The sequence below is a fragment of the Nothobranchius furzeri genome, chromosome 10 (assembly GCF_043380555.1).
Source record: "Nothobranchius furzeri strain GRZ-AD chromosome 10, NfurGRZ-RIMD1, whole genome shotgun sequence".
NCBI lineage: Eukaryota > Metazoa > Chordata > Actinopteri > Cyprinodontiformes > Nothobranchiidae > Nothobranchius > Nothobranchius furzeri.
This window is the reverse complement of record NC_091750.1, coordinates 33,208,763-33,235,712: the sequence shown is the minus strand read 5'-3', so window position 1 is coordinate 33,235,712 and position 26,950 is coordinate 33,208,763. Positions and strand designations below refer to the sequence as shown.

The 26,950-nt window shown below is 44.0% G+C and overlaps 1 protein-coding gene across 2 annotated transcripts in view; it reads right to left on the bottom strand.

The window, feature by feature from the left end:
• Positions 1 to 3,077: 3,077 nt before the first annotated feature.
• The window catches only part of col27a1b (collagen, type XXVII, alpha 1b), a 104,635-nt gene continuing 80,762 nt past the window's right edge, over positions 3,078 to 26,950 (bottom strand). The window contains exons 37-61 of one of the 2 annotated variants that reach the window (XM_015960571.3): positions 26,615 to 26,722; positions 26,474 to 26,527; positions 26,193 to 26,300; positions 26,056 to 26,109; positions 23,525 to 23,578; positions 22,576 to 22,632; positions 22,431 to 22,484; positions 19,852 to 19,905; positions 19,713 to 19,766; positions 19,547 to 19,600; positions 19,338 to 19,445; positions 19,139 to 19,246; positions 16,623 to 16,730; positions 16,487 to 16,540; positions 14,808 to 14,870; positions 14,589 to 14,642; positions 14,452 to 14,487; positions 13,988 to 14,005; positions 13,869 to 13,904; positions 12,229 to 12,255; positions 12,086 to 12,154; positions 11,824 to 11,992; positions 11,637 to 11,746; positions 8,129 to 8,347; positions 3,078 to 3,446 (exon numbers count right to left, since the gene is read on the bottom strand). In XM_015960571.3, coding sequence (XP_015816057.3) covers positions 3,300 to 3,446; positions 8,129 to 8,347; positions 11,637 to 11,746; positions 11,824 to 11,992; positions 12,086 to 12,154; positions 12,229 to 12,255; positions 13,869 to 13,904; positions 13,988 to 14,005; positions 14,452 to 14,487; positions 14,589 to 14,642; positions 14,808 to 14,870; positions 16,487 to 16,540; positions 16,623 to 16,730; positions 19,139 to 19,246; positions 19,338 to 19,445; positions 19,547 to 19,600; positions 19,713 to 19,766; positions 19,852 to 19,905; positions 22,431 to 22,484; positions 22,576 to 22,632; positions 23,525 to 23,578; positions 26,056 to 26,109; positions 26,193 to 26,300; positions 26,474 to 26,527; positions 26,615 to 26,722 — 1,977 coding nt within the window. In that variant the 3' untranslated portion in view covers positions 3,078 to 3,299. The remainder of the gene's footprint in view (positions 3,447 to 8,128; positions 8,348 to 11,636; positions 11,747 to 11,823; positions 11,993 to 12,085; positions 12,155 to 12,228; positions 12,256 to 13,868; positions 13,905 to 13,987; positions 14,006 to 14,451; positions 14,488 to 14,588; positions 14,643 to 14,807; positions 14,871 to 16,486; positions 16,541 to 16,622; positions 16,731 to 19,138; positions 19,247 to 19,337; positions 19,446 to 19,546; positions 19,601 to 19,712; positions 19,767 to 19,851; positions 19,906 to 22,430; positions 22,485 to 22,575; positions 22,633 to 23,524; positions 23,579 to 26,055; positions 26,110 to 26,192; positions 26,301 to 26,473; positions 26,528 to 26,614; positions 26,723 to 26,950) is intronic. The other variant, XM_015960572.3, reaches the window with a different exon arrangement.

Here is a 26,950-nt window from a genome sequence, read left to right as displayed (position 1 = left end):
TTCTTGAACTATCCCAAAGTTCAGCAAGATTCAACGTTTTAGAAGTTTTAACTCACTGACACTTTCTTCCTGTGCCAACATTAAAAGTGCTTGAAAATATATGAGATTGTAACTTTTTCTATAACATTTCATTTAAAATGTTATTAAACTTGATTTACATTTATATATATATATATATATATATATATATATATATATATATATATATATATATATATATATATATATATATATATATATATATATATATATATATATACCGTAAATCCTCTAATACAGGCCCGGGCCTGTATTTGACTCAAGCTCATCAAGCTCCAGGCCTTTATTGGAAGGAGGGCCAGTATTAGAGGCAGGCCTCTATTTCTATTTGAGCAAAATGAACTAATGTTCCTTGGAGTTTTTGACAATTAAAATTGTGCCCACATTTTCAAAGTTAAACACATTTCTTTTAACAACGGTAGTTTCTGCTTCAGCCCTCTCCCCCCTCCCCCTGCTTCAGCCCTCTCCCCCCTCCCCCTGCTTCAGCCCTCTCCCCCCCCCCCCCCCTGCGCAGCGGCCGCAAACTCACTGATGCGCCTGCAGCCTCTCGGAGTTCCTGCTGCTCTAAACATTAAAATAATTATTTCATTTTCTGTTCCTCACTTCTGATTACCTTCAGTGGTGTCTGTTTGTTGCAACCAGCAGGTACAAAAACTAACTTGTTTTTATTTGACTATTTTTCTGTCCTGCCTGTTTATTATCTTCCTGCATCTCCTCTCAATCCTAAAGAGAAACTGCTACCTGGGTTCATATATATTCACCTCATGAGTTACCTTTGAACTGCAGTTCTAAAAGATCTACCGACCGCTAAAACAGCGGAGTGCTCGCTGTTTGGCAGCCGCATCAGTGATCTGTGCGTCGGAGGACAAGGTGATGCGCGCAGCGCCCCGCTCCACAGCAGCGAAACGCATCAGGCGCAAATAAAAGACAGAAAACATTAAAGGAAATGAACTGACATGAACGATCGCATGTTAAATTAGTTTTTGAGGTGGCGACACCTGATTGTTACTGTGGCCGTGCTCAGGAGGCAGATCTACCGACCGCGAAAACAGCGGAGCGCTCCCTGCTTGCCGGCCGCATCAGTGATCGGTGCGTCGGAGGACAAGGTGATGCGCCCCGCTCCACAGCAGCGATACACATCAGGCGCAAATAAAAGACAGAAAACATTAAAGGAAATGAACCGACATGAACGATCGCGTGTCAGTACCTACGGTCTGGCACAGCGCGTTGCCCCCCCCCCCCCCCCCCACCCCCCCCGAGCGCAGGAGCTTGTCACCTGCTGACAGCAGGCTGCTGTCTTTTCCGAGGGCTGCATCTTGCCGGTCATTATCACGTGACAGCGACTAGTCGATGACAGGCATAAAAAGTCACTATAGTGAAGTTGACTAGTTCATACACCCCCTACTGCTGCTCTCCAGAGTGTTCTGTAGCATAATCAGCACGTTCTCTTTGAACTTGATAGTGTAATGACCTGGCTGGGGTTGTAAGCCAGGTGCATTCTGGGTATTGTGTTATATGTGTTTCCTATCGTTCTGCTAGTTCCTATGTGCTGATTTGCGTGTTGTGTGAGTGTTATGTAAGCCACAGGGAAGGTGATGTGTGTTCTGTGGAGGGGTTGAATTAGCATGGTTAACTGACACCGTGACTCTGTGTGGTAGGAGCGTGATAGAGGATCGTGTCTGTAGCGTTACAAAGCGTTGAAGAAAAAGCCTAATAAAGGTCTGCGTGAACCCCTACTGCCTCCTGCTGGTTGATTTGGGGACTACAACCCTGCCGCTGAGACGCTCGTACTTGCTTGTTACCACAATAAGAGACCGGCCATTATTTACCTCCGCTGACACAGGCCAAAATTGAAGACCCGGCCTTTAATTGAATACCGGCCTGTATTAGAGGATTTATGGTATATAATATTTAATTAGTATTAAATGAAGTATTGCAATGTATAGACATTTAAAATAATTTCTAGTATTTTTCATTTTAAATGAAAAAAAATGCTTAAAATGAAATTTGTAAAGATGCAGGAACCCTCTTTAATGCATCAATTTGAAAAAGTCTATTGCACAAAACTGCATATAGAAGTAAATAATGTAATCAGAGTACAATTTACCTCATCCACATTATTAAAGAAGAATTTGACAGTTGTGAACAAAAGGCAATAAAATGCAGTTAAATCTTTATCCTTTCACATAAAGTTTACCTGAAAAAATGTGGAAGCCAACTTTAAATAAACGTTTGTGACATTACTGAACTAACATCATAGATCTGTACACATAAAGTCGTGTTCTGTAGCTTTAGGAACCCTCTGAGTTCACAGGTTGGTGACCAAAGCTCTACAAGACAAGTAGCGCACCAAAAACAACTTTGATGCATGCTGTTGAGGTGGAACGCCACTCCAAATTTAAATACAGTCCACAGATACTAAAGGTTTGGAGGTTTATACACGTACATTTTTGACACAACATAGTCAGAATCATACAACAAATAATAAACTATACCAATAATCTGGTCTGGGAGTGTACATATTTGACATTCTTCCCTTTCGAAGCACAGATATGGGTTGGATGAGAGCTGACAGGAGTTTGTCCCCGAGCTGTCAACTATCACAGCACCCAGGTGTCACCTCCGTGTCATCCCAGATTAGATCAGGTCACAGCTTTTGTTTGCCGTGAGATGAGAGGTGCAGGATGAGGTAGCATCTCAGCACGCTGTGGAAACCTGTGCTCCGTGTTCACACTCAGAAGCATCGCAACGCACAAACATTTCTGCACAAACTCATCACTGAACAGTCTGAAGAGCCTCAGGAAGTTACCTGGAGTCACTGTGCTTGTTTTTATTTTCTGCACACCTGGATGATATGACTACTACCGCAAACCCCGAAAGGCTGTAAAATAATCACTGCATTTCAAATTTCAGTACACAGACTATATACACATAAATAATACTTCAAATACCAGAAAGTTTCACTAAATTAGCTGATTTAACTTTTCTACGTTTCTGTACAGTTCTAACAACCGAACACCAGACCGTGTGGGAAAAAAGATGAGAGAGAACGAATCGGTGTTTAGATTACTTCCTTCCACAGGATTCAGCCGGGTTTCGTACCACTCAAGCACATCTTTGAAAAAAGAAGCTTATTATTGTTTTCCGTTGGCTGATAAGTGCCAGAAGTTCCCTCACTTTGATTTCAATGAGCCTTTTTCGTCTCCCATTTCTGCAGTCCAAGCATATTTCATAGAGAAACACTGTGGTCCAACCCCTCTTCACAGAAAGCAGACCGGTCCGACCTCCAGGTGAAACCGTGCGCCAGGTTCTGCAGACGGCAAGCTGCGCATGTCCACTATCGGAAGCAAATGTGGGTCCTGGCTCTGGAAGATGAAGTGGGTCTGACGCCAGCGTCCATCTTTGATCTGAAAAGTATAAATTTTATTGTCACTCAAAATGATGCAGAAAGGTCCCGTTTTACTCTAGAGGAGATCTTTCTGAGCAGGAAGTTGGAGGTTCCCCCGACCACACAACCCAGTCCAGTGGACTTTTAAACCATAACACGATTGCTTTGCTATCAGAAGTGCACCAGTGGTTAGAAACCCAAACTGGAAAATGTTGTTACTGGAGCTGGCTCTCTCCCAAAGCGATCCTGGTCAGTAATATGTGGATTATCAGGAGAAGCAGCGTTGGAAAACGGGTAATACATTCAATTCAAGTTTATTTATATAGCGCCAAATCACGACAAGCGTCGTCTCAAGGACCTTCACATAGTAAACATTCCAGTACAGGCCAGTTCATTAAGCCAATCAGAAAAAAGTTTCCTACAGAAGGAACCCAGGAACTGACTAGTGTCAGTGACTTTACAGCAATCCTCACACTAAGCAAGCATTTAGCGACAGCCTGACGAAGTTTGCAGCGGCAAACAAAACGCTGCAGGTAAATAAAACCTTTCTGTGTTTTAAAAAGAACTAAAAGGTGGAATTAGAATTTCAACACAGCAAGAACACACCAAAGATGCTTAAAGTGGAGAGGAAAACTCCCTTTTCACACATTCAGTTACCTCCAGCAACGTGAAGTTAAGTGGGGAAACATAATAGAGATTTGATTAAAGCGAATACTAAAAAATCAAAAATGTTGCTATGAATGTTTTTTTATTGGGTCATTTAGAACAAAGATGAGAAAATTAATTAGATTTGCTTTAAGTTACCTAACTGGCTCATTAGTACTTTATAATCCCGGAGTCAGGATGCCGAGCTGTAAAATATATTTATAAACATCTACCATTTAAAATATGGTTATTTTAATGGAACTGATAAAAACTGAAAAATATGTAAAGTCTTTGTCTTTAATTGATTTTGAATATGTGTACATACACGTAGTAATACACACACCATAAGTAACTTCTCCTTCTCTTTGTTTTTTTTTTACACATGTTCAAAAGGGATTGGGAAGAAGCATCAGCTTATTTAATCCCGCCCCTTTCTCAACATCAAATAACTAATAGTTATTTAATGTTGTCCAGTAGTTTTTGGCAAATTACTTTGCAACATATTTACACAAATGGCACATGGTTCATCACGATCATGTCATTAATACAAACATTTTGTGTTTAGACCAAGCCCCCACAATGCGGCTCAAAAATTGAGTCTAACCTGGAAGTACCAAAATTGCAGTTCCACCCTCATCCACTAGGGGCTGGTGTCAGAAGCGAGCACATCCTCATTGACTCCCATGTTAAAAATACCAATTTCACAGCAGAAATAAACATGTTTACAGCCTGGTACCAGAACATGTTTTAGGTTTAAATGATCTAGTTTACACTCATGACAACTCTGAGGGGGGTGAATGTTTTTCTCACTCTTCTGTTTAAGTGTATTAAAAGCCTAAAATTCTGTATAATTAATGAGCATCAGACCCACGTGACCACAGAGCTAGCTCCGTGGAAAGGCCTCAGTAGAGCCTCGGTCTGGCCTGGAAACTGCTCCGGGATTTTGAGTCTCAATCAATCAATCAATCAATCAATCAATCAATCAATCAATCAATCAATCAATCAATCAATCAATCAATCAATCACAGCATCTGTCTGCATTCCTTCCTTCGTGGGGGTTTGGGTCTGTGTGTGTGTATTCTTGTTTGGATATTATTTGTGCAATTGTTGGACAAAATGACTTGCTGTGGCATTAATTGCACTAATAGAGCGTCCAAGGAGTCTCCACTTCATTTATTTCGGTAAGTAAAATTATATTTATGTATTTTAGGTCACTGCCGAGCTGAGCTTAGATTTTAACATGTACTGTTTAACCATGAAATTTAAATGTAATAGGGTAAAACCCAGTGCATTTAACATAATGCTGCACTTTAGAAAATGGGTTGAAATATAACATGTTGGTGGAGCTGGGTTCCACCCGGTTCTCCCCAGCGGCAGCTCTGCGCATCTCAGATCGCAGCAGCGCTTGTCTGCTGTGCGGCTGCCGGCTTGTGGAGCTCTCGGAGACCTCTGTGTTCCACCCGGTTTTACCCAGCGGTCAGCCCGACGTATCTCTGACTCAGAAGCTCTGGCGTTGTGCACAGTTAACTCCGGTTGTAGCTAGGTAGCTACCTCCGTTAGCTTAGCTCCCACCTCCGCGTTAGCTTTGGATTAGCTTCAGGTTAGCTTGTAGCTAGTTTGACCGGGTGTCGTCAGTTGATCCCAGCCTTACAGCCCCACCCTCAGCTCCTCCTCTCTTCCCTTTTGTGGAATTGTCTGGGCTTGACGGAACCTGTGACACGGTCAAAATGGCGGTGGTGGCCACCTCCCATTTGGCCTCAAAAACGTGATGTTGGAGCCTATGGAAACCCATTGTCCAATATTTATATGTCGATGGTTTGGACGCACACTTTTGGACCTTCTTCCTTGTATTTGGTAAACATCATGAGTTTAAGCCTTCTTTTAAACATCATCATGTTTGGACATTGCCTCAATTCATCACTCATTCTGTTCCACACACACACACACACACACACACACACACACACACACACGCACGCACGCACGCACACACTAAAAGTTTTTAATGTCGTTCGGACTCGAGCGTGTTGGAATAACTGATGTTGCGAGTCCCCACATGCCAAAGACAGTGGCAAGCTGAAACACACTGGACTGGCTTGTGCGAGCAAAATCAGCCAGCCGACAGGAGCTGGGCTGCAGGTCAAAAAAACTGTGGTCAGAAACAAGGGTCACTCAAGGGTCACAGGGACAAGAGGACAGAACTGGGCGAAGGGTCAGGAGACTGACCCCACCTCTTTGCCCCACCCCTGGCTTGGAAAGATGGGATTGGAGGAGAACAGAGTGAAGACAAGCCCATCAGATCCAGAAGCCCTCTCGGGAACATTGGAGAGAAACTGAAGAATGCTGCAAAAGATGATGTAATGACCTGTGTTAAGAAGAATGCATGTAGTGAAAATGACACCAAATGTTTTGTGTTGAGCTACAAAGTGTGTATCTGGTAAATGACCCCTTGACCTGAAGCTGGTCCAGGAAGGGTATATAAGAACAGCTCTGAACAGCAGAGAGAGAGATTGAGAGATTCGACAGCAGTTGGGGCAGAGGACAGAGAGGAGAGCAGATGGGGAGGGGTCATCCCCCGTCCAAACCTGGATGGGGGATGACAGAAGAGACTCTTAGGAGAGAAAGAGAGAGAGGGAGAGTTTTGGGGAGATTCTGAGAAGACGAGAGCTGGTGTAAACTAACTCTTATTTAATCATTTTGAACTAATTCCTCCGTGGGGGATAGCAGTTGTTTTTCACTTTACCCATTTTTGTATTTTGATTTTGTAATAAACCTTTTTTGAAAAAGAAACATAATCCTGATTCTTTCAGGTTTTCTCTAAAGCTTCACGAGTGGGGGCTCTGATCATTAATTGCACAGAGGTAAGCACATTAATTATGGGTTCTGGAATTATCAGGACTTACTTTACTGTTTGTGACAGATTAATATAAAGAAACCTTATGATAACGGGATTGCTTAAAAAGAAGTGAGCTACTACAGAAGGAAAGGTCTTACATATTATTTCACCTTTAAAATAAAAGATATGATTCTAACTTAGGTCGCCCAAACCAGGATCTAATACCATAATACTCACCGACATCCCCATCGAACCCTGATGGATGCACCGTCTCATAAGTTCTAACGGAACTGGGTTTTAAAGGAACCGGTAAATGGGATGGGCACGTGACACTGATACCTGCCCTCCCTTTTATGAAACAGCTTTAATATGTTGTCTGGAGTAGTTTATTGTTTACTGTTTATTGTTTACTTTATACATCAGCTGTGCTGTTTTAAACTGATCTCTGTCACCAGTGTTACGGATGATCCTTAGAGGCCTTTTTTGTAACAGATAATGACGATAAAGCACATTTATAGGTGTTTCCCCAAACCTCTACAGCCATTTAAATATGTGGAACTAAGTGGACAGTATAGGATGTGGAGTGACTTTTGGTCCAGAATGTGTTTGACTTTATTTACTATTTATTGTTTACATGTTTAATGTGAGCTTTCCAGCTGATTCTATTGTTTTTTATCACACCAAGAAATCTGATCTCCTCCACTCTTTCTCTCTCACACCATCTATTTGGATTTGTTCTTGTAAATCTACGCTGCTTAGTCTACACACAGTATTCACACATGGTTAAGAACTTCCTGCCCACTCTGAGTTGGATTTAAAGAGCCTGACCACATAAAAATATCTAAATTGGATGTGCATGTTCAATTTGTGTTTGTTGATTACAAAATAATCCTAATACACTTATTTACTGGGGAAACCTCGTTTGCACAACAGGAATTCTTACTCTGAAAGTAAATTTGTTTTAAGTTATGTAAAATTACAATTTGATGAATTATAATAATAATATATTATTATTATTAGGATAATAAGTTGCCACTTAAAAACATAAAACTTCTTAAAGAAATATAATCTGTGTTGGAGTGAAGGCAGCAGTGTGGCTGTTTCCTCTCACTGACGAAGACTTCATACTAAACAGACTCAGCTAATCTACTCAATATTACAGAGACTTTCATGATTATTACGTCTGATATTGTAACGTATGTCATTGCCAAAGATGTTACCCAGCAGTCGTCCCTGGCTATGATTGGCTCCAGCAGGTCTCCAGGCTGGATCGTCTCCCCTGACCAGGCCTCGAAGCTCACAGCCGTAGACGAAGGCAGCTCAGAGGGTCCTGCTGCCCACACAGGTGTGTTCAGGCAGTGAATGATGATGTGCTGGACAGCCTCGGTGCTTAATAGGTGGATGAAGTTCATCTGGATGCGTCCGACTCCCAACTCCAACTACAGAGGAGACGGATTTAGTTGCATTTAAACCAAACCGTACACAGGAAGAATAATCCGTGCATTTTACAACTTAAACCCACAGTGGTAAGAAGAAACCTTATGCCAAGTCAACTTTATGTATAAAGCACTCTACAACAGCATACAAGCTGACCAAAGCGCCTAACAAGCCAAAAAGAACAGAAGTTCCCTAAAAATTCTAAAAACAAGATCAAAAGTTCATCACAAAGTAAAAAAATGATAAAACAAACATATCAAACTGACATAAAAGCTACTAAAACAGATGCATTCTCAAACTGAATGAAAAGCAACTGAGAACAGATGAGTCTTTAAAAGGGATTTAAAACCCGACAGTGACGAAACCATCCTAACCTGGATTGGGAGTGCAGTCCACAACCTTGGAGCTGCTATCGAAAAAGCTCCGTCATCTCTGAGCTTTCTTTTCGTTCTCGGCACCTCCCTGAGAAACCGGTCGGCCGACCTCAGTGGCCGAGACGGGGAGTGAGCAACTAAAAGTTCACACAGATACTGCGGAGCAAGGCCGTGTACGGCTTTAAACGCCAATAAAAGAACCTTGTACTGGACCCTAAAATCCACAGGCAGCCAGTGCAGCGAAGCTAAAATTGGGGTGATGTGATCCCACTTTCCCGAACCCATCAACAGGCGTGCTGCTGCATTTTGCACCATTTGAAGACGGGAGAGGTGAGACTGAGTGAGACCAAGGTGCAGTGCGTTGCAACAGTCAAGGCGTGATGTAATAAACGCGCATGTTCACAGAACTTTAGCGTATGTTTCTTACATTTAACACATTTGCTATGGAAACTGCCTAAACGCATCATATATCAACATGCTTACATTTCAAATAATTGTAGCTCATCTAAAAGTTCCATCAAACTACCCATGGCATCTGTGACTCCACCCACAAAAAGGTTGACCAGTTGCACTCATTTTCTTTTACCCCGGACACTGGCAGCGTGTCAGAGTTTAAGCTTAACATTTAGATTTTATTAGATTTGGAGTTAAACTTTAAATTAACATTTAGATTTCAATTTAGCATTTGAAGTTCAAATAAACTGAATTTCGACATTGTTGAGGCGGCCGACCGGAGCTGTGGTCGCAGGATCCTGTTGGTGTCTGTCGTGGTGGCAAACCCCGAACCCGCTGGTGGACACCAGCAGTTAGAGATGCTGTAAAGCTGAAGAAAGAGTCCTATCAGGTCTTTTTGGCCTGTGGGACTCCAGAGGCAGCTGACGGGTACCGGCAGCCCAAGCCGAACGCGGCTCATGTGATCGCCAAGGCAAAAACCCGGGCATGGGAGGAGTTCGGTGAGACCATGGAGCAAGATGTCCGTATGGCTTCAAGGACATTCTGGTCCACCATCCGGCGCCTCGGGGGGAAAGCAGTGTGATACCAACACTATCTATAGTGGGGACGGTGTGACCTCTACTCAGGATGTTGTGGATCGGTGGGCAGAATACTTCGAAGACCTTCTCAATCCCACCGACACGTCTTCCAGTGAGGAAGCAGAGTCTGGGGACTTTGGGTTGGCCTCTCAAATCTCTGGTGCTGAGGTCACTGAGGTGGTTAAAAAGCTCCTCTGTGGCAAGGCTCCAGGGGTGGAGGAGATCCGCCCGGAGTTCCTTAAGGCTCTGGATGTTGTGGGGCTGTGATGGCTGACGCGGCTCTGCAATATCGCGTGGACATCAGGGGCAGTCCCACTGGACTGGCAGACCAGGGCGGTGGTCCCCCTTATTTAAAAAGGGGTCCACAGGGTGTGTTCCAACTACAGGGGGATCACACTCCTGAGCCTTCCTGGTAAGGTCTATTCAGGGTTCTGGAGAGGAGGGTCCGTCGGATTGTTGAACCTCAGATTCAGGAGGAGCAATGTGGTTTTGGTCCTGGCCGTGGAACACTGGACCAGCTCTAGACCCTTAGGGGGATCCTGGAGGGTGCGTGGGAATTTGCCCAACCAGTCTACACGTGTTTTGTGGATTTGGAGAAGGCGTTTGACCGCGTCCCTCGGGGGGCCCTGTGGGGTGTACTCCAGAAGTATGGGGTACCAGGCCCTCTGATACGGGCTGTTAGGTCCCTGTATGACCGGTGCCAGAGCTTGGTCCGCATTGCCGGCAGCAAGTCGGGCTCGTTCCCAGTGAGAGTTGGACTCCGCCAAGGCTGCCCTTTGTCACCGACTCTGTTCATAACCTTCATGGACAGGATTTAAATTTAGATTTGATAATTAAGTTTAAAGGGCTGCACCGTGGCGCAGTGGTTAGCGCTGTTGCCTTGCAGCAAGGAGGTGCTTGGGGTGTCTCTGCATGGAGTTTGCATGTTCTCCCTGTGGGTTCTCTCTGGGTCCTCCGCTTCCTCCTCACAGTCCAAAAACATGACTGTCAGGTTTTTTGGTCTCTACATTGTCCTTAGGAGTGAGTGAGCATGATTGTTTGTCCCGTGTGTCTGTGTTGCCCTGGCAACCTGTCCAGGGTGTACCCTGCCTGCTTGCCCAGAGACTGCTGGAAATGGGTAACAGCCCCCCCCCCCCCCCCCCCCCCACCCTGCGTGGATAAGCGGTTATAGAAAATGGATGAATGGATTCCATATGGGAATTTATAATCTCTAACTATACCTGAAAAGCTCAATCTGAGTGTCTTTTAGCTTGAATTTTAATGCACTTTATTTTGAAAATAAATTAAATCAACATAGGTGACCTACGATATTGTCAGTTTCCAGTAAAGTCTGCTTCTGCCAAAAGGATTCGAGTTGATCTTTATAAAAGGCAAACTGGAGCAGCACCAGTCTGGATGGCCAGAACGGGCTTTAATGGTGCTACACGTTTCAGCGAGTCACATCTGGATCACAGATTGGCTTTTGATCGTCATTATTCATCAGCAGTTCATGCAGGAAGTGGGCCAATCTGCATCTCTTCTGTCATTGTGAGCAGAGATGTTTTACTGCAACACATTACAGGTACATAACTCCAAAGATGGATAGCTAATTACAATTCCAGAGGTTTATGGCAGAGAAGCATTCTGGCTATGACGTCTGAAGACCTGACAGTGCTTTTAGATCAAACTGTGCAGAAACATCTTGTGTCTATCGGCTTCCATGTACACCTACATGCCACAGAAAATACTTTAAGCGTCTACATTCTTTTGAGAAATTCCTCATGAGACAAAATACATCTTCCACAAAATATTCGATTGCAGCTAAATGCTCCTAAAGTCTTTCTGCGTGTGTCTCGTCTTCGTACACAAGCTGCAGCAAGTGTGTTTGAATATAAAAGAAAAACAACCTTGGAAACTGTAAGAGGTTTAAGGCAAGACTGTCCTCCAGCAGTGAAGTTACACGTCACCTCCACGCTGTCTGAGCTGCAGCCGAGGTTTGGATCTATCCAGTAGACGCCTGCCCAAAGAAGCAGAGGGAGAAAACAGCTCAGACTAACTGAAACTGTGGAGCTGAACTAAAAACAGACTTCTCACCATTCTGCATTCGCTGCTCACAGTTGAACAGGTCCCGGCAGACCCGGACGGGATTTTCTCGGGTCCCCAGGGGGTTCCTCAGACTTTGGACCAGTATGTTGAGATGTTGTAGAGTCTTCAAGATCTCTGTGCCCTGGTCTAACACGGGCAGTTCCATGCTCTGATAATTCTGGTGTTGGAATGATGATGACCACGATTCAGGGCAAAATGGTTCTCCGTGAATATTGAACAATATTAAGCTGCAGTTTCCCCCAAAACTGACCTCTTGCTTCAAAGCGGCGTGCGGATCCACAAGGACTCGGGAAGCAGCCCCAGAAGCTTCCCTTTTCTGCTGGCAAAAGATGCATCCATGAGTATTTCCACTCTGAGAACCTCAAATGATAAAACCAGAAAAAGCACACTCACCAGTAGAAAGGCAGAGCTGGGAAGGCCCTGGAAACCAACAGCAGATAAAAGTGTTACTTCAGCCATTCTAGTGCAGCAGACGGTAAACCCGTATCTTCAGCAGCGATCGTGGTTTTCAGACTAAACACGCAGATAAGCAGGGACACGTTTACTGAATGAGCAGGAAATGAGGCATGAATGCACCAGAAATGAATCATTTCCATCGAGAAAAAGCTGTCAGCTGTAAGCTACTGAGCTACATCACAGCAGCAAAAACGAAAAAACACAATGTGCTCACAGTACAACCCGAGCATTTTATTGCATAAAGGGAACATGTTGTGACTTTTTAAAGTTAGGATAGTTCTGAGGTCGACACAAAATCTGTTTCTGGAGTTCTTTGTAATAAATCCCTCTCACTTAAAGCAATTTCAGCAGTTTGATTCTTGATAGTTTCATTACCTTCTAGAACAGGCGTGGGCTATTCGGTCTATGAGATCCTCAGATCCAGCATGTTTTAGTTGTTGTGCTGCTCCAACACACCTGATTCCTGGATGAATCGCCTGTTCAGCAGTTCATCAGTCTCTGCAGCAGCCTGTTAACCACCACCAGATTCAGACCAGGTGTGTTTAAGCAGAGAAACAACTAAAACTTGCTGGATAGTGGCCCTCGATGACCAGGATTGCCCGTGTCCTAGAATGAGCCGTTTCCAGGCTCTGTTGCTTTAAAAAACAAGCTGCACACTTTGCACCTATGTCACCTGGTCATGTGGGCCCACCATGTCAGACGGCAAAAGCATAACAGTGAGCAGAAAGAGTAGAACAAAGGGGAAAGTAGCACCTGAGATGGTGTTTGTATTATTGTTTCTTTGTGATGTTTAGCATGGCTTCCATTAGTTTACGCCCAGTTTAGTTATCGGAATAAGTAGCTCACCTAGGTGGGCCAACAGTACTGAACAAACTTTTTTGTGTGATTATCCAAAAGAAACACACACACACACACACACACACACACACACACACACACACACACACACACACACCCCATTCATCCATTCATACACAAATTCACATGCTGGTGGGAATGAGCTTTGATGTAGCTGATGTGCTGCCCTGCGGAGCACTGGCAGAGGCGAGGCCTGCTAAACACTGGCGCCACCGGTCCCTCCGACCACCACCACCAGCAGGCGGGGAGGGTTAAGCGTCTTGCCCAAGGACACAACAGCAGCTTTCTCTGTCTGGAGCTGGGATCAAACCTACTGGGCAACCCGCTCTATCTCCTGAGCTACTGCTGCCCCAATATATCATCAAAAGATTTATTATTTGGTGGAAAACAGTCATAAAAATGTTAAAATAAAAGGCAGCACCAATCAAAGTGGCTTCAGGCTTCAGGCAATCCTTGCCTGCAAAGGGCTCTGGACAAAATAACTCAACTGAGTAAACTTTTACGGCTATAAACACATAAAAACTCCTGAAGTAAGGTGTTGAATCAAGACTCAGACTTCCGGCTTTCAAGCCAGTCCACATTCAGTATGCAACTAGGATCTGAATGTGCTTTGGAGCACAGCTCAAAGATTTGAAGAGTGTGTCGACGTTCGAGTATTACTAGATGTACGGTGGAAATGAAATACTTTCACAAGAAAATAAGATGAGAGAAGAACTTACCGGTGGGCCAGGTGGTCCTTGGGGACCAGGAGATCCCTGAAAAATACCAGGATTCAGATGAGATTCTGTCACTTTTACCTCTCTAACACATAATGCTACTGATCATGAGGACTACTCACTCTTGGCCCTTGCAATCCCTGAATGATATGAAAGAAATGAAACCCGTTATTTGAATAAAATGTGAAAGCAATTCTAACGAGTTCTGACACAAATCCACATCTTAAACCACCGTTTCTTGTGACTAAATTGCCTTCTTTCTTTTTTGTCTTTGTAGGAAGAAAAGCCTATTTTTACACAGCAGACCCATATTTGAAAGTAGGCTGTAAATTATGTCTGCGTACAGGCATTCAAACAAACCTCTCATAAAGCTTGAGATGAGCGAGCGGCCAACATTTATCACACTGACAGGACTCCACAGCAGCTAAGTGTCACTGTGAGTGTGACAACAACCAGCGCAACACAATAGGAAATGAAAAGCGCTGAAGGCAGCGGAGCCTGAGCGGTGTGCTGTCTCCATACTAAGTATCCTATTCTGTGCTCACAGTACAGACAGACAGGGATTCATCAAAACGGCGCCACGCACCGCCTCCCCCCGACTTCCTTTGTCACCCTGGAGTCCCTGATGGAGAGAGAGAAGACAGACGATCACTCCATCACTGCCAGAAAGCCAAGAGGAGCCATGTAAAGCTTGGCAGGTGGGATGAGAGATGAGGTACATACTGGATGACCGCTGGGCCCGATGATGCCACCGGGGCCAAACGCTCCCTCCACACTCTGGGAAGCAGAGGCATGTTAGTGGATAAGGACACGTATGATGAAGCAGCTGATGAGGCTGCACTTATTTTTCACGCCAAGTGTGCAGTTTGTGAGAGTTCGATGCGCCAGCGTTGGCGGAAATAATGCGCAGAGTCTCCGAACTGCTATTAATCTTCATTTTACCATCAGTCCTCGAGGTCCTTTTGGTCCTTGTATCCCTGATGGGCCGTTGTCTCCTGGGGGACCCTGGAAACGCATTAATGACTCTGAGTGCAGAAGATGTGTGAGGTAGACTTTAAACAAATGTTAAGTAAGCAGTAATAAGTGTGGGAGGTTGGCTTTGGTTGTTGTTCTTAAATGGACATGATCAGCCAATAGTTTAGCCCCTGCATAGCCAACTTTTTGTTCCTGAAACAACAAAAAAACACGTTTTGTTGTTGTGTTTTTGTTTCTTTTCATATTTCTAATTTCTAACACCTTATTGTGAGCTGAGTTTAGTCGTAGCACGGGCTGGCACTGTGGGTGACTACTTGGAGACATGCAGTTGGAAGTAAATATACACATTTTCAGATGAAATCACACTGAATTGGTCATTTGAAAGCCCTTTTAGAGATGGTCACGTCACACGGGGTCTGTGAAGTAACTGCCTGTGAAGCGCCTTCAGATGACTCCGATAAACGGAGCTGAATTCAAATATTCACAGTTTTTGTTTAGTTTTCTTTACATTTTTGATCTTTCGGACTCATGGGAAACTAAAATGAGAAGTGTTTGAGACCGTGTTGAGAGGTCTGTTGGGAGTTTGTATTTTGATGAAGAGGTTCCTAATTCCAGCACCAACGGGGATGCACTGCCTTTTGATGCAAGGCAACTAGGGACTCTTGCTTTCTTTGACCTTTTCCAGTATCACATCCAAGAACGTTCTAGCACATTGCATCATTGATCATTTACAGGAGCAGTGAATATATGTTCAAAACAATTCTTTTTTACCATGAAAATGAAAATGATTGTGCCATAACCAGTTTCTGTTGCAGTTTCAAGCTTTTAAGGCACTTCTCAAACACATTAAATACCAACTTAAAAGCATTTTCTAGGATTCCTTTCACCTGTAACAACTCTGCTGTTGTCGTGTGTCACCAACAGTCAGCTCTGTGAGACACCGCTTCAGTTGAGCGCACTTAACTTCCCAAACAGAACGATACGGCCAACATGGCAATCCTAAATGACACGGCCCAATAAAACATGACACGGCCTCTTTACGGGCGTCTCCTGTGAGTGCGCATCGCTGGCTAACACCACTCAGACTGTGCTGAAATGAAAACTAACAACTACATCCAGCTGAAGTCACAACCTGTCAAATTCCTCTCCTTTCCAATGATAAACAGACCTACTCAAGGGTTTAAAGACGCTTAAACTTTGCTTTACATCTGCACTTTATTAGTTAATTGCCAGGACCATCTGCTTCTAGGTTAGATCAGTTACTGAGAACTAAGCTACGCAGTTTCACACAGAACCCATCGGCAAGGAACATACCTGGTTTTACTCTGAATGTTCTGCATTACAGACTTAAACTAATGGACTGTGTTGTGTTTCTTCAGCTGGTTAGGATCTATGGGGCTGCAGAGCTGAGAGTCAAACCAGCTGATGGCAGAGGAGAACTCGCCATCACAGTGATAACCCACAGCTCCACAGACTAAATAATCTGGTGATTTCAGATGTTTAAACTCTAGAAAAGCACTTTTATCTAACCTGGAAACCACTGTCAAGTCCTTTTCCTGCCTCTGATGCAGATTTGTAGCCTAAACTAAAAGTTGATGGATGGAAAAGTAAAACCTGAGAAACAAATGGAAATGATGGAAACTTACCTTTGGTCCAAACATTCCCACCACCCCTGGAAAGCCCTGTGGCCCCCCACCCCCCTGAGAAACACACGCAGAACAGCACGGTCATAGATGAAGGAGTTGAGCAATTTTAATGACTGGAAAAAGAAAGTGCACTAACTGGTTGTCCTTTAGCTCCCGGATCTCCTTGTTTTCCTGAAAATCCCATTGTGCCAACAGAGCCTCTCTTTCCAGCGGGACCAGTTTGGCCTGGCATACCTCTCTCTCCCTGGGGAGACAGAAACCAGCATCCTCGTGACCTTTCACCCCCGTCTCTGATCTCAAACTTCTGATCTGGCCTGGGTTTATTCCCTAAATCATCCAGGTGATTTAGAGTCAGTATTAACCGTCAAGCTATCCAAAACAAAACAAAGTTTCCTAAATGAGCTAAAGCTAACTTCACAGCGTGAGTAAACAGGGTGGTGAAAACTGCTTATTACCAGGGGCGGATTTAGGACTGAAGAAGATCCGGGGCTTGAGCCCAAGTAGTCGGGCCTAACGCCGCCCCTGCTTATTACCACAAAACAAATGAACACAGCTTTGCTCTGCTTGTCAAAAGTGATTTAGATTATAGTTTATATAACACTGGCAAGGTCATGGCACACAGTCTACCTACTCATTAATATTTGGCAACACAAACTTCACAAAAGCATGCACTAGACTACCAGGGCATTCTAAAATAGTCTAGTTTTAGAGTTCGCCCCTAAACATTACAGGGAGCTCATTTTGTAATAATTAAACTTGTTAACAATTACAAATGTTATTGGCAATGAATTGGACTACATTGTGAGGTTTTAATTTACTGTGCAATAATTTAACTTTGCTAAAGCTGGGGTCAGTAGTAAGAAGAGGAAGAGAAGATGTGAATGGCTGTAGCTCCCGCCCCGCTCCCCCTTTCCTTCAGGAAGGAGCTAAAAGCCAGGCCTCATACCGCACATGCACACACAAATACCGTTAGTGCTAACAACTCAATTCAATTCAAGTTTATTTATAAAGCGCCAAATCACGACAAGAGTCGTCTCAAGGACCTTCACATAATAAACATTCCAATTCAGGTCAGTTCATTAAGCCAATCAGAAATAATGTTTCCTATATAAGGAACACAGCAAATTGCATCAAGTCACTGACTAGTGTCAGTGACTATACAGCAATCCTCATACTAAGCAAGCATGCAGCGACAGTGGAGAGGAAAACTCCCTTTTAACAGGAAGAAACCTCCAGAGAATCCTGGCTCAGTATAAGCAGCCATTCTCCACGACTCACTGGGGATGGAGAAGACAGAACAGACACACACACACACACACACACACGCACGCACGCACACACACACACACACACACACACACACACACACACACACACACACACACACACACACACACGCACGCACGCACGCACGCACGCACGCACGCACGCGCGCGCACGCACGCACGCACGCACGCACGCACGCACGCACGCACACACACACACACACACACACACACACACACACACACACACACACACACACACACACACACACACACACACACGCACGCACGCACACACACACACACACCAAGCAATGTGTCCATGGTTACACCATGATTACTTAGTAAATATTCTAACAGAGGGCCTCATGTTTTTGATATGTTCCTGCTCAGCCACACTTGATAAAAACTGCTGACTCATCTCCTCAGCATTCGCTGGGTTCTGCAGGAGTTTCTAGTCGATTGTTTGAATCAAATCTACAACGATAAAGTGGGGAAGCAGGAAATCTGCACTCGCATATCAGCAACATCTTTTACTCTATTTTAATTAGTCCTAGATGCTTGAGCCACCTCAACTGGTTCCTCTGGATGTGGAGGAGCAGCGGGTCTACTCCAAGCCCCTCCCGGGTGACCAAGCTTCTCACCTGCTCTCTGAGGGGGAGCTCAGCCACGCTGCAGAGAAAAGTCTATTTGGCCACTTTTATCTGCGATCTTGTTCTTTCGGTCACTAACAAAAGCTCCTGACTAGGGCTGGACAACAAATCGAAGATTTATCATCATCAAAATTTTCGAGTCTAATTGAGAATTTGTCCCATGTCAATAAATTTGTTAATAAAAATTTGTAAAGATGTGTGTGGGTTGCTAACGTTCATGTCCCTTTAAGACGCTGTACCACCTTGAGTCAAGTAAAAATGTGACTCAACGTAATACATGTGACAGCCCCATCTAGTGGACTGTAGCTATCGTCCATTTATCGTTATCGAGGGGAAATCATCAATATATCATTGTATTGATTTTAGGCCATATCGCCCAGCCCATAGGTGAGGCTAGCAACTTAGACCAACCAATAAATGGAGAGCTTCACCTTCTGGGTCAGCTCTCTCTCCACCACAACAGACCGGTACAACGGCCACATCACTGCGGACGCGGCACCAATCCACCTATCAGTCTCATGGTCCATCCTTCCCTCACTCAGGAACAAGATCCTGAGATACTTAAACTCCTCCACTTGGGGCAGGACCTCATCCCTGACTTGGAGAAGGCATTCTACACTTTTCCCATTCCAGACCATGGTCACCAAGTCAAATTTCAACATTTTTATGTTACTGTAAACATGAACTCCAGCTTTAAAACAAATTAAAATGAATAAAAAAAACATCTTTCCCACCTTGAGACCGAGAGAGCCTTGATCTCCTGGAAGTCCCATCACACCCCTTTCTCCTTGCATCCCAGGTTTTCCAGGTAAACCCACCTCTCCGTCATCTCCTTGCTCCCCCTAAAAACATTGCAGACAGTTTCTCAGTTTCCATAAAAAATAGAATCATTTTTCTTTGCGCTCTCTGAAACGTGTCAGACAACATGCTCACTTTGACTCCTTTGCTTCCATCGTTTCCTGATAAACCATCCGTTCCAGGAAGACCCTCCAGTCCCTCCCTACCCAGGACCCCGCGTGGACCCGAGGGGCCTTCTGGACCCTTGAAAACGCAACAAGAACTCTTCAAAAGTTTGCTGTGTTAACATACTAATTAAACCTGAATGCAGGATGACATTTATAGTATTACTGTGTCCAACTCACTGGTGGTCCTTTGGCCCCAGATGCACCTGTTGCCCCTGATTTTCCTTTTGGACCCTGAAAACAGTCAAATCCATGCTCTGAGATATTAGACTAAAATATTTATTTTACAGAGCAATGTTGTTTCTCAGACTCAAACTTTCATAAAATGATGTGTTTTGGTCCTTACTTGATCCCCTTTGAATCCTTTGAGACCAGCTTGTCCTTTGGTCCCAGGATGTCCCTGAAACGATCGTTATGGTTTAATGTGAAGATCACGTAGTTGTTTGATTACTTTTGGTTTAACATGATTCTGAGTGAGAACCTACAGGAAGACCTGGAGCACCAATTTCACCTCTAGGTCCATCTAGACCTGTTTCACCCTGAAAAATCAAAATTTTTCCCATCAGTAAATAAAGGCAACAACGATAATTGACATTAATGAAAATACAGTCAGAAAATGGAAAAGATAGGCTAACATAAAAAAGAACCTATCAGCATTTGGGAGAGGCGGGATTAGAAAAGAACCAATCGGAGTCTGGATCCAGTCTCTATTTGAACAAGCTAGTGGTCACCATATATGACCTTTTTCATTTCCACCCAGCCGCAAGTTGGAACCATCCACTAACAAAAAACCCTTACCCTTACCATAACCACCCTGTCACCAAAAATGTATGTTTTACGTGTTATAATTTCTGAAATGAATCTGTGTAGCACGATTTTTATGGTTGTTTTAGAGTTATGGTTAGGTTAAGGGTTAGGCAAGGGCGCCCCCAAGGGGTGGCCAGGAGTGGCCATGGCCACCCCTAGAAAGTTGCTGGTGTGATGGTGTATTTGGACGACATTTTGATTTGTTCTAAGACCAAGGAACAACACACCCATCGTGTAAGAGCCGTGTTACAGCGCCTGTTAGAGAACAGGCTGTACGTCAAGGTCGAGAAATGTGTTTTCCATGTCCCCACTGTTAAGTTCTTGGGGTTCATCATTGAGAGCGGGCGGTTGAAGGCGGATCCAGAGAAGGTGCAATCAGTCACGGAGTGGCCCATGCAGTTCACACGGAAACAGTTACAGAGGTTTGCTAATTTTTATCAAAGGTTCATCAGGAATTACAGCCAAACCGCCGCCCCGTTAACCAACCTGACCTCGGTTAACAAACCATTTGTTTGGTCCCCAGAAGCAGACACAGCTTTCCAGACCCTGAAGAAGAAATTCACCAATGCTCCCGTGCTTCACCGACCAGACCCGCTGCATCAATTCACCCTTGAGGTGGATGCCTCGGACACCGGGGTGGAAGCTGTGCTGTCCCAGGTCTTGCTGGCGGATCAACGCTTCCATCCATGTGCTATCTTTTCGCGTCGTTTGACATCTGCTGAGAGCCAATATGATGTTGGGGACCGCGAACTGCTGGCTGTAAAACTTGCCACCAAGGAGTGGAGTCATTGGTTGGAGCGCGCTGAGTGGCCATTCATCATTTGGACTGACCACAAGAACTTGGTTCACCTAAAAGAGCCAAAACAGCTCAATCCACATCAATACAGGTGGCCCCTTTTCTTTTCCCAGTTTAATTTCCAAATCTCCTATCGTCCAGGTTCCCAAAACACCAAGCCCGACGCTCTCTCCAGACAGTATGCCCCTGAGCAGGACGCAGAACCCTCCACAATCCTACCCCCAGTATGTGTTATGGGAGGGGCCACCTGGGAAGTCAAGGACCAAGTATTGGAGGCCCTCAAGGTGGACCCCGGTCCTGGTAACGGACCTCCAGGCAAGTTGTATGTGCCCCAGTCGATAAGGAGCAAGGTCATACACTGGGCTCATACCGGCAGGTACTGTCATGAGCCGGGGTGAGTACTCTTCCCATTCTCAACATCTCTGAGTGTTTTTTTTTTTTTTGCAGGAGAGCGAGCGGCAACTGTACCTTGTCAGCTAATCAGCGGGTCAGCTTCATAAGGAGGATGGTGAACACTACTCGACGCCGGATGATTGCTACTGACTGGTAGTTTCCAGCCCTCGTACTTGTCTCCAGGTTTTTCTAGTGCTATAGTGTGAATATTTGGACTTCATGTAATTTTTGGATGTTTTTTGGTTCACCTTACCTCAGGTTTATCTACGCCTCAGGATCCTTCAACCAGACTCCATAGGACTCCGCACCGGCTCCTCTTCTACGTTCGTCCATCCACCCATCCTGACTGACCCGCTCTCCATCGACTCCTCACTCCCTCTCCAGCTCCAAACGCCCATCTTGGATTACACCACGGCTCACTACCTCCCCTCACTCTCCTAGAACCCCTCCGTAAGTCACCACTCAGCATTCCCTGTTGGACTCAATCTCCCAGGACTCGCCTCTGGTTTGCTCTCCCCTCTAGATGCTGCCTTCCCATTCCTCATCCGGTGGATTTTCCAGTTCACCTTTAGTTATCATTCATCCAACAATAAAATTTTATTTTTTTCCTCATCGATCTGTGTACAGTCTGATTCTGCATGTCTTGGGTTAGACACCTTCCCCATACAGTGACAAAATTAAGTGCCGTCCGCCTCGGGGGCGGGCATCTAACCTATGAGAACCCACCCAATTGGCCAAATGGGTGAAGAGCTCAATTTGATTTGTTAAAAAAAACATCATGCTTCCGTTTGACAGAATGCATCATGTGTAGCAAACATATGAGCTGACCAATCATTGTGATATTTATCTGTTCTTTGCGATATGCATATTGTGCATGCTGATATAGCGATAGTGATATATTTGCGATATATTGTGCAGCCCTAATATATGCATATATATATATATATATATATATATATATATATATATATATATATATATATATATATATATATATATTTTAACCACTGATAACATTTCCTTTACCCTCCAAAACAAAACGTTTCAATAAACTGCCCCTTTACTCACAATGTGTCCTGGGTCACCTGGCTCTCCTCTCTCTCCTCCGTCTCCAGAAGGACCCTCAATTCCCATCAGAAAAAGCAGCAGCTCAACAAATCAGACCATTGTGACTAAATGTCAGACAAAAATATATTTCATGCTATAGACTCACTCTGTCACCTTGGGGACCTGGGGGGCCCTCTACTTTGCTGTCATCTCCCTGGTTACCCTTAGAAGAAAGAATAGAAAGAGACAATGCATGTTTTTCATCTCAGTGGCAAATGATTAGAAAAGCTATTCCCCACAACAATCCAATTTCACATAAGTGGAGCCAGTGGCTGCCTCAGGACTTTTGTTAAGATTCATTAAACAATAGCCACAAATGTGTGTAATTAAATGGTTTTGCTACACATGTGATAAATGAAATGAAAAACAAAGAAACCAATAACGACTGTAAAATAGGGAGAGCGATCAACGAAAGCCAGGAGCCAACGGAAAACTCTCAATTACGTTAAAAATTAAAAGTAATAAATTGTTTCTTTAGTCATTCAAAATGTAATTTATTTGTTTCAACAGCATGTCTTTAGCGCCAGGATTACCTGGTGCCAAATTGACAATCATACATTTTGCAATGGCCCGTGTGATAGCATGATATTGATTTAATTAGAGCAGAAGCACAGCAGTTAGACCGAGGATACTGGCACTGATAAAACCACAACTATCCACATCCAGATGGCTTCTGCCCAGGGACAAAAATATGCTAATTGGTGCTTCACTAAATTCTGGTGCAGTGTGTATTATTACATAGTCCTGTCAAATAAACACACATTATGTAGCTAATATTTGCAAAAATAGTTGCTTCATCCAGGTGTTTGGCTAATTATATACAGAGCTGAGGTAATTGGGTTTGTCCAAGTTCAAAGCACCGATCAATTTAGAGGTAACTTGGAGAAAGCTGAGACAAAGAAAGTACGAACTAGGGACAGAACCAAGTACCAGAGTGTCCAAAAATCCCTCGATCATCCAATTAGAGCGATGTGCAGCACGACAGAGCTCATATAGCACAGTCCAACTGCAGTCAGCTGTTAGGGATTGCAAATTAACAGCCAGGAAGGATGTACCTTTTCACCTTTTGGTCCAGGAGGTCCAAGTGTGCCCAGTGGTCCCATGTGGCCCTGTTGGAAAATGAAAGCTTCACTTGATTGAATGATAAAGCTTAAACATGTGGTTAAATCAAATCAAAGAAAAGCAACAGTAGAACTCAGGGATATGTTTAAAAGTGAAATTAAGGGCTTTTCCACACGCACAGTGTGAACGGACCTGAACAGCTGTGTAGCTGTAAGAAAACCACTAATCTGGGAGACACACCAGAGAAAAAGGCTTCAATTTGCTAGGGAGCATAAAGATTGGGCTCTGGAGCAATGGAAGAAGATCATGTGGTCTGATGGGTCCAGATGGACCCTGTTCCAGAGTGACGGTGCATCAGGGTAAGAAGAGGGGCAGATGAAGTGCCTACTGTACAAGCCTGTGGGGGCAGTGCTATGATCTGGGATTGCTGCAGCTGGTCAGGTCTAGGTTCAGCAACAGGATGTTGTAACGTCCAGCAATGGTCAGCTTAGGTACAGCCTGACCTTTTCCCATTTATTTAACATCTGGTCAGAAAGGAGACACAACACTGCATGTGTTCCCTTAAATGAGCCTGCCTTCACACCAGCTGGGACTCACAGACGCTGCTGGTCTGAAAGATAAACAATAACTTTCTCTCCCAAGGTCTCATCGGTCTGCCTCAAGAAGGCTCCAACTCCAGCTCCGATTCATTGCTAAATTCAAGAATCATTTACTAAATCAACATGAACTCCTTCTATGACTTATAACCTAGATAATCATTAAATAAACATTTGTTTATTACTACTTATGATAATTATAGTATAATGAAATGCTTCACTGATCTGTGCTCACTGAATGGATGCTATGTTTGTCTACTAGAACCTGCCATGTGTTCACCATGTTTTGACGACAAGGTTCCACCCCTGCATCCTCACATAACACGTACGGCTAAGTTAAACCCTGACACACGTGTATTAACCAGTCAGAACATCCTGTATCAAAGAGGGCGTGTTTCTGAGTTGCCTTGGTAACATCTCCAAACTTGTCAGCCTCTGATTGGCTGTCCAAATCATAACATCAGTTCTTTCAAACTAAATTACTTTGAGTAATTTGTTAGTTCTAGAGAATCGCTCAGACCGGCCATCTGTAGCAAAACCTCTTTAACCGTCAAAGATTTCGACACGTCGTCAAAGCCTTTTTGCACCTGCGAAGCTGATGAGCAAACAGTTCCTGCAGAACAAAGCTGATACTGTTTAGACTCCTTAAGAGTCCGCCAGACGCACGGTTCCATCCAGCTGTTGTGACCCGAGACATCTCTGGACTGAAGAGTCGGTACCACGGTGTTCTACAGGCCTCCGGTGCCAGAGGTCAGCCGACCCCTGCGACTTTCGGATCCACCAAGAGGGTCTCTCTCTGAATACGGGTGATGTATCCACACATATGTTCCAGACATTACCTTTAGCTCCACCCACTCACAATAAATAATAGTTAACCAATTAGTCATGTTTTAAATTGTTGTAAAATAAATTCTTACTTTTATAAACCCGACTTTCTTGAAGTAACACGAAGTGTGGTTGATCACTGAACAAGCAAAGAACCTAGATCTTCTGATAATTACAACAAAGACCTCCCAGGTTAATATTTTATATTTATATAGAATATTACGTCTTCGTGGTCATAACAGATAAAATCATCTATTTGCCTCCACTACAACGTGCTCCATGGAAGTCAGCTGACTACCTGAATATACTGAAGGACCAGGTTATTCTCTCTTCCCTGACGGCTCGGCCATATTCCAACATGACAATGCCAGGATTCATCAGGTTCTAATGAAAGAGCGGTTCAGGAAGCATGAGACATCATTTTCACTCATGAGTTGGCCACCAGGAGAAGGCTTTGTGCAGCAGACAGACTCTATCATCAACAACGCAACATCTTGGTGAAACATTAATGCAACACTAGATGGAAATAAATCCAAACATTAGCACCGTGAATGCATCCCATAATCAAAGCTAAAGGTGGTCAAAAGACATTTTAGAGTTTGTGATCTTTTTTTCGGTGGTGACTTTTTTGGCCGTATAGTAATGTTAGAATAACGCTGCATGCATGGAAAAACCAAATGATGGAAGACATCGGTGAATACGTGTCAAGGGTTTGTTCAAGGAATTCTGCCACTGAGCTGGATAGGGTTTCAGAGTCAGTTTCTATGGCAACAAAGAGTTTCAAAAATCCCTGCAGCCAAGAAGAATTATGCCATGCATAACATGACATAGCATAACGACATAAAAATGAATAATAGAGGAAAAGGAACATCTGCCAGCAAGTCAGTGGTGTCATTCAACAATGTTCTTTGTAAAATGTGAACTTTGAAGGTTGTTTTTTTATATTTAAAGCTATAAAAAGGCCGGAAGCAGCTCAAATGTGTGGATTAGAAAAGGTTTACATTAAAGAGTAGACAGTTTTATTTTTTTAACCTCAAAAGTCCTGGAAGCCCGAGGTCTTTTCACGACCTCCAGCAACGACACGCCTAAAATGAAAAACTTACTTCGTAACCCGCGTTGCCCGGATCGCCTCCTTGGCCCATTTTCCCCGGAGCGCCCTAAAGAAATAAATTTATATTTAAAAGTTCTTCCCATAGACGGGAATTCATTACACCCTTCATCTCTTCTGTTGACATCATACCACCATTCCAACGGTTCCTCTCGCTCCTTTCTGTCCAACAAATCCCGCTCCTCCCTGATCGCCGATTGACCCAGGCTCACCCACGTGGCCTTGTTGACCTTTGCCCCCCTGAAGAAAGGAAGTCCCTTGATCAGGTCTGTATAAACAGACGTTAGATGAATCTGATGATTTAATGCTAAAACAGATGTTTTACAGCTGCATTCGACACATTCATCTCCCCACACAAAGGAGTAACCGGAGAGACACCAACATGGCAGGTGCTAGCACGTCAGTCCACAAACCTTTTCCCCTGGCTTTCCTCCTTCCCCAGTTTTGCCAGGTTTGCCCTCCTGACCCTGGTTAAGGAAAATCAAAAATGGGGTTTAAGTGGACAAAAAGAGCAGCTTTTTATTGGAAGTGAGAGACGGATTTGGTACACTCACCCTCACCCCCACAAGTCCAAAAGGACCAGGTGGGCCTTCCTTTCCTTTCAAGCCAGTTTTACCTCTGTCTCCTGAGTCGCCCTCTGAGCCTGGATCGCCCTTCTCGCCCTGCGAAGAGTGAGACCAGTCTAATGAAAAGGGATCGAGGTCAAACTTCACTGCTATGAATTATAATATCGTGTGCAGTTAATGATGCTCGTTAGTGGGCACACCACTCACAAATTCATTAATATAACTCTGAGGCTAAATCTCACACCCCTAAAAACAATCAAACAAAAAAGGTGCAACAATATCCAAACACGTGTCTGAATCTGGAGAAAGTTGCATTAAAAATTA